Below are 7,380 nucleotides of genomic sequence, written 5' to 3'. Positions count from 1 at the left end.
CACCACCACCGTGCTACGGTCAACCGCGCTCGTGCCCGTTCTTGCCGCCGCAGCGGGGTCCACGCGCCATCCCTTGCCCGTCGCCGTGGCAACTGCTACGTGAGTATTACTACAAACTCTCGCATATATCGCGATATACGACAAACGCATCTCCTTCCCTCTCTCCCTTTCTCCATCGAACTGAACTGGAAGCCAGTGAAGCACATCGCCGAAATTAAATAAAATAAAACAAAACAAAATAATTCCAGCTGTCTTCACGTACCTCCTAAAATTAATAGCCCCCTCTCTTATTTGTGAATTAATTAGTTAATTAATTAATTAATGGTATGTGACAAGAGACCTTATCCGTAGCAAACACATCACTTTCTCCTCTCCTGAGTCCTGATGCATTGCATGCATTAAAAACCACACATCTCCATATCATCTTATGCAATCATTTAGCTTGATCTTGTCCCCTTACGTGCGCATAGATTCAACACTATTCACATCTTGTTTTTATATTTTACTTTATAGTTCAAGTATTTGAATCCATGCAAGAGAAGATGCAGTTCGCGGAACCAACCTCACAATTGACCTCTCTCGGTTGCCTATATATAGTTAATTAAGGCAGAGTGTTGGAACACGAACGCATCGACCATTGAGGCATTTTGACAAACAGTTGTTGCTGCTGCTGCTGCTGCGTGTCGATGGAGGGGATGAGGGCGGAGGCGGCGGCGGCGCACTATCGCGGGGTGAGGAAGAGGAAGTGGGGGAAGTGGGTGTCGGAGATCCGGGAGCCCGGGAAGAAGACGAGGATCTGGCTAGGGAGCTTCGAGTCGGCGGAGATGGCGGCGGTGGCGCACGACGTGGCGGCGCTGCGCCTCAAGGGGCGCGAGGCGCAGCTCAACTTCCCCGATTCGGCCGACCAGCTGCCGCTCCCCCGGACCTCCGATCCCAAGGACATCCGCTCGGCGGCGCTCGAGGCCGCCGCGCGGCTCCGGTGCAAGACGGCCGGGCCGCCGCCGGCGATGGAGAGCCTGGGAAACGACGAGCTCGGGCTGGACTCGCCCAAGATGTGGGCGGAGCTGGCGGAGGCGCTCCTGCTCAGCCCGCCGGCGTGGGGAGGGGAGGTCGTCGGCGAGGTGGAGGAGTACTGGGAACACCACGCCTCTCTGTGGGATCCAATATTCCTTTAAGCAGGCGGTGCGTGCTCCAAATGTGCGTGCGCGCTCGCCGCCATTGGTTCAGGTGGCCGGCAAAGTGAACACAGTCACACAGAGTTCTTCCTATTGGTTTGATGGCATGCAGGAAGTCTGCAGTTTTTGCATTGCAGAGAAATAAATTAGAGAGGGAGAGAGAGAGAGAGAGGGGAATCCAACTTCGATCGGTTAATTCTCACTAATTAAGTACTGGAGCAGTGCAAACACCTCCATTAATCTCCTCTCTTAATCCAAGTATGTATAGGTTCGATCTACTTAATCTCTTGATGTATGCTAACAAGTGAAGTGTGTATTAATTGTCCAGTAACAGAATATAATGCAAGGCCGCTTTTTTCGAATGTGCGTGTACTCCCAATGCAAAAGGAATTTGTTGAACTGAACTGAGACAGCTGCTTGTTTCAGTGTGATACGAGCAAGTTTTTCCCCCATTGTTGAAGAAGGTAATTAGGAAGAGGAAGAAAGGAGGGGACGGTGACTGTATGACTGTGTTATAGGATTAAGTTTCAACTTTCTGTGACATTGACGCAACACTCGAAGGTCCCCAAGTGGTGGGAAAAGGAGAAATGGAGGATGGAGCAAACAGGCACAGCTGCACTCGGTCATTGTAGGGCCGCGAGCTTTTAAGTGAAAGATTTCGGCATCTTCAATTTTGGATCTTATTGCGGGTGAAGCAGAGCGAGCATGCTGGCAACGGTCGCCGAGTCGAGTTTTGGGGGTAAAACACAGCACGGTGTTGGCCGCGTAGGGCCCGTAACATCATCATATCAATGCAAATATTAAATGATAACTAACAATAATAAAAATTATATTATTTAATTTAACTTTCACATATAAAATAGTAAAATGGAATCCTCTTAAAAGTTTGATATATACACCATATTGATTAAACCCATAGTCCAACTAACCCAGACCAGCCCATGGGCCGGATTTGGTAATTGGGTTCGGGTCCAATAAATTTCGATTCAACGACATCTTCCTCGTCGGTCCATTCCAGTTCTCGTTCCATTTCGACGACATCTTCCTCCTCGATCCCTACGACTCGCCGCCACCCTTTCCCTCGCCTCATTGCGGCGGCGGTCGGTGAAAATCCCTCTGGAGATACTGTAGCGACGGAGCCCTCTTCTCGAGGTTGGATCTGGCCTGGAGATCGCTTTCCTCTTCTCGAGGTTGGCTCCTTTCCTACTCTTTACCGTCTCGTCGTGACGATGTTCTCTGCGAGCGGCGACAGTTCTTTCGGCCGGGTTTGGTCCTCTGTTCTTTATAATTCCGGCGCAGAGAACGGGGGAAGATGGGTGCGAGGCGATGAGTGTGAGTTCGGGTTTTGGCGACCGATCTTCTCTCGGTTCTGACGAATTCTTCCTCTTCTCCAATCTGATGCAGGTAGGATCCTTCAACATTGTTTGAGTGGTATCCGTTGTAAAAAGTTTCAGGCTGTGTGCATTCCCCTCGATGATAGGCTTTGTTATGGCTGGTCTGGTGGGAATTTAAGAATTAATCAAACTCTTTATTTTGTGTACCTGAGATAATTTGGCTAGTTGATTGACAAATTGGTTTCAAAAAACCCTAGGCATAATAAACGGGGGGATGGTACAATCATATTATCTTTCGAATTGTTTGTGAACTAGAAGTCTTGTAGGAGTTACAAAAAGTGGAGAGGCAAATGTGGTGGATGCAAGAGATATCTGCAAATGTAAAAGTTGTGAATGGTTTGCTATGAGAAGTGAGGTCTACTGCTTTTACAGCTTCCATTAGAGAACAATAACGCACATTTTTAAGAAAAAGAAAAAGGATTGCTTTGTTAGTGGTTTGTTAAGAGGAAGAATCTTTATATAGTTGCACAATAACCTTGAAATCTAGTACACATTTCTCTTATATACTATGCAGTGAATTTTCCCCTGGTCTCTTTTGCTTTTACTTTGCTAATATATATGTTTGTATAAAAATTAGCAAAAGAAAAAGAAATGCTTAATCGTACTACTGTAAAAAACTATTACATAAACACACTAAGCTGGTGAATGACAAGAAGCGTTTTGGTCTTTGTTAGAGAAGGGTATTAGGCAGACTGCAGTGTTCACTTGGAGTTTGCAGTTGAAGACCAGTGGCTTATTTCTTTTGGAATAAGCATGAACACCCGGTGGCTTATTTCTTTTGGAATAAGCATGAGCAAGAGTTCTTAAGTGAGTCAACATCAAAGCAGCAACCTGGCGGTGACAAATCTAGATAGAATATACTCTCTAGAGTTTTTTTTAGCTTTAACCTAAGTTTAAATATCTTCATACGAAATTCTCATCTAAGAACATTTTTTTCCTTATGGATCAGCATCATAAATTACCTGGTGGTGCCTAATGTAGATATGATGATATAGTTTTTTAAAAAAAAAAATATTCAAAGTTCAAATACCCCTGATATAAATTTTATGATTATGTCGAGGAATTATTTTAATCTTTTTTGCTTGTATTTGCTGCTATTTTCTTCTGTTATTATGGAATATCTTACCTTAATCAGTCTTTTGGTTTGTTAGCTTATGATATGTTAACTGACATGCCAAACCTTATGCATTTGCATTTTCTACCATTTCCTTGATCCAGGTTTGATATGGTGCTTTTTATTTTTTATCAAGCAGGTCAATGTCTAATTAATTCTTCTGATGCTAAAACATTAATGAAGAATCTAGAGCCATGTTAAATGATTATAATGATCTATCAGAACGAAGGTCCTTGTCTCTGGACGACACAAGCAGCACTGAAGAGTCACAAGATGACACAAGACTTTCATTGGAACCATCTAATGATGTCATTCCTTATATCGGCCAAAAGTTTGAGACTCATGACACTGCATATGAATTTTACAGTAAGTTTGCAAAGCGATGTGGTTTCTCTATTCGCCGTCATCGGACAGAAGGGAAAGATGGTATTGGGAAGGGACTTACAAGGCGGTATTTTGTATGTCATCGTGCTGGCAATACTCCTGTTAAGGCAACTAGCGATACTAAATCACAAAGGAACCGTAAGTCCTCCCGATGTGGATGTCAAGCATATATGCGAATAAGCAGAAACATAGACATGGGTGTTTCTGAGTGGAGAGTCACAGGCTTTGCAAATCACCACAACCATGAGCTGTTAGAACCTAATCAAGTCCGATTCCTCCCTGCCTATCGGACTATTTCTGATGCTGATAAATTGCGCATCCAGATGTTTGCAAAAAGTGGTATATCCGTGCAGCAAATGATGAGACTTATGGAACTGGAAAAGCATGTTGAGCCAGGGTATCTGCCATTTACAGAAAAGGATGTGAGAAACCTCATTCAATCTTTCAGAAAGGTAAGTCAGCATGAGGAGGGAATTGACCTCCTTAGAATGTGCAAGAGCATCAAGGAGAAAGAACCCAATTTTAAGTATGATTTCACACTTGATCAAAATAACATGCTTACTGGGATAGCTTGGTCATATGCTTCGTCAGTCCAGTCATATGAGATTTTCGGCGATGCAGTTGTATTTGACACAACTCATCGGTTGGCTGCTTTTGATTTGCCACTTGGAATTTGGGTTGGCATGAACAACTATGGAATGCCCTGCTTCTTTGGTTGTGTGCTTTTACAGGAGGAGAATGTTCAATCTTTCACTTGGGCATTAAAGGTGCTAACACAAAATCTTGATTTTGTTTCTCTTCATGCTATTAACACTGTTGTTTGGAACAGGTATTTCTAAACTTCATGAATGGTAAAGCTCCACGAACAATTTTGACTGACCAGAATACGTGTCTTAGAGAAGCAATATCTGTTGAGATGCCAAAAACAAAACATGCGCTTTGTGTGTGGCTAACTATGGCAAAGTTCCCATCATGGTTCAATTCAGTTCTTGGAGAGCGGTATAATGAGTGGAAGGTTGAATTCTATCGACTATATAACTTGGAAAGACCAGATGATTTTGAGCACGGATGGAGGGAAATGGTTAGCTCCTTTGGACTTCATAGCAATAGACATATAGCAAACTTGTTCACTCTCCGAACACAATGGGCATTGCCATACCTCAGAAGTCATTTCCTTGTAGGATTGACTTTAAAAACCACATCAAAGTCAGTAAATGCATTCATTCAGAGGTTTTTGAGTGCACAGTCACGTCTTGCTCATTTTGTGGAACAAGTATGACTCTTTACAGGCTCGTTTATTTTGTTTGATATGTTGCATTTTTCGAATGCTTGTTTTGAATTTGCATGAAGAATGAGGCAGACTTAGTTATTTCTGATGACATTGTGTGAAGAAGAATATCTGTTCCATTAAAATCACTGAATCCAATCCACTAGGATCATTTATTTATTATGTTTTATAAAAAATTAATATTGTTTCTATTCAGGTTGCAGTAGCTGTTGACTTCAGAGATCAAATGGGGGAGCAACAGATCATGCAACAGAACTTGCAGAATATCTGTCTCAAAACAGGTACTCCAATGGAAGCTCATGCAGCCTCAGTTCTCACCCCATTTGCCTTCAGTAAGCTTCAAGATGAGCTTGTCTTGGCTGCACATTATGCCTCAGTTCCCATGGGAGAAGGTGTTTTTCTTGTTAGACACCACACAAAGATGGACGGTGGGCAGAAAGTGCTGTGGATCCCACATGAAGAGCTTCTTTCTTGCAATTGCAACTCATTTGAATTTTCAGGAATTCTCTGCAGACATGCTCTTCGAGTTCTATCAACGCTAAACTTCTTTCAGATCCCAGAACGCTATTTACTCATCCGATGGCGCCGTGTTAATTTTGTGCCATCAAACCTGGTGCAAGGAATTGGTTCCAGTTCGAATGAGCAGGCTGAACAGGTGCAGGCGCTGCAGTCTATGGTCTCAACTCTGGTATCCGAAGCATCAAAGTCCAAAGAGAGGTTGGATTTTGCATCCAGAGAGATATCGGTTCTCTTATCTCGCATAAAGGACCTATCATTTAGTGATTCAACAAACTGCAGTAATAGGGGTTGTTAATTTTGCTAGTGCATAGTACTTCTAAATAGCTAACTCGTAGAGGTTCCATTTTGTCTAGCGAAATGAGAGCACTAGAAGCACCTGCAATCTACATTCCTACTCTCGGTGGAACATGTGTGTTTTCCGAAATTTTGTACATTTCGAAGATTGCAATTCTTCTTACTGATTTGGTTTCAATATTTTTTTCAAGCAAGCTAGATGGATAAGTTAAAAGTGTAAATAATTTGCAGAAAGAGAGATGGATTTATTATTATTATTATTATTATTATTATTCAGGTATTGATTTTTTTTTTCAAAAAATTTATATGAAGGTGCAGATGATTTAAAAGAATAAATTTGATTCCGTATAGGATTGTTCTTTTTATTTTTTTTCAATATTATTCATTTACACATGTTTATAATCTCTTCATTTTTCATCTTTCAAACGTGAATAAACTCTCAACGCTGAGTATGACAAAATACGTTATAATAATTAAACTGGTTTGTGTTGTAATTATATATAATAGGACATGATAATTTAATTAGGATTATGAATGACAAAATATCAAATTTGGTATATTATTGTAAATTATTTGGCAAAATGCCATTATTATATTTTACCGTGAGACCAATGATGGTTCTTTTATGTGCTAGTCACTATTCCAAAGACTAGTAATCGTCTGTAATTTACTTTCTCCGTGTTAGTCCTGAGATGGATTGACGGAGACGTTAGGGACGAACGTATTCGCTTTTTTGCTATCATGAGACCGACGATAGTAGACCGATATCATATGTTTACTCTAATTTATAGTGACTAATAAATTTATTAATTTTCAAACGCTTAAGAGGTCCTTGTTAAATTGAGAACTACGACATCATTTCCAACAGTGGACTCCAGAAAGCAAATTAACTACGTTAATTTGAATGTAAAAATTAGCTCAATAAAACATTAACATCCTGTTTGGAAACAACTTAAGTGAAGGAATTAAATTGAATTCCATTAAGAATTGAATTCTGACAGGAATTGAATTCAATTCTTATGTTTGGAATGGATTAGTGAAGAATAAAATTGAATTGAATTCCTTAATTTGAAATCTATTTGAATTGAATTCCATTCTTATACATTTATCATTTTATCCTCATAACTAATCATTTAATAATCAAATTAAGTATTAGAGAATAGGAAGAAGGGATCGCACAGTTAAGATAGCAATATGAAGAAGGTGGCGCAC

General features: G+C 41.0%; 2 protein-coding genes across 3 annotated transcripts; both read left to right on the top strand.

Annotated features, from left to right (window-relative positions):
* Positions 1–627: 627 nt before the first annotated feature.
* Positions 628–1,574, top strand: LOC122021065 (ethylene-responsive transcription factor ERF022-like). Its single transcript, XM_042579141.1, has one exon. The coding sequence runs from the start codon at positions 687–689 to the stop codon at positions 1,173–1,175; it is 489 nt and encodes a 162-aa protein (XP_042435075.1). The 5' UTR covers positions 628–686; the 3' UTR covers positions 1,176–1,574.
* A 610-nt stretch (positions 1,575–2,184) lies between these two features.
* LOC122020294 (protein FAR1-RELATED SEQUENCE 11-like) lies at positions 2,185–6,346 on the top strand. 2 transcript variants are annotated; one of them, XM_042578162.1, is made up of 4 exons: positions 2,185–2,579; positions 3,823–4,834; positions 4,897–5,148; positions 5,552–6,346. In XM_042578162.1, exons 2-4 carry the CDS (start codon positions 3,878–3,880, stop codon positions 6,167–6,169), a joined length of 1,827 nt encoding a protein of 608 aa, XP_042434096.1. In that variant the 5' UTR covers positions 2,185–2,579; positions 3,823–3,877; the 3' UTR covers positions 6,170–6,346. The 2 variants fall into 2 exon arrangements, with proteins under 2 accessions (XP_042434096.1, XP_042434095.1); XM_042578161.1 differs by having other exon boundaries at positions 4,897–5,340.
* The last annotated feature ends 1,034 nt before the right edge of the window (positions 6,347–7,380 follow it).

Source organism: Zingiber officinale, chromosome 9A (assembly GCF_018446385.1).
Source record: "Zingiber officinale cultivar Zhangliang chromosome 9A, Zo_v1.1, whole genome shotgun sequence".
Taxonomy (NCBI): domain Eukaryota; kingdom Viridiplantae; phylum Streptophyta; class Magnoliopsida; order Zingiberales; family Zingiberaceae; genus Zingiber; species Zingiber officinale.
This window is presented reverse-complemented; position numbering and strand designations above follow the sequence as displayed.

Coding starts and splice junctions, on each gene's coding strand:
- LOC122021065 (XM_042579141.1), top strand. CDS start 687: ATGGAGGGGATGAGGGCGGAGGCGGCGGCGGCGCACTATCGCGGGGTG.
- LOC122020294 (XM_042578161.1), top strand. CDS start 3,878: ATGTTAAATGATTATAATGATCTATCAGAACGAAGGTCCTTGTCTCTG. Junction 4,835..4,896: donor CTTTCACTTGGGCATTAAAG/GTGCTAACACAA, acceptor TGTTTGGAACAG/GTATTTCTAAACTTCATGAA. Junction 5,341..5,551: donor TTGCTCATTTTGTGGAACAA/GTATGACTCTTT, acceptor GTTTCTATTCAG/GTTGCAGTAGCTGTTGACTT.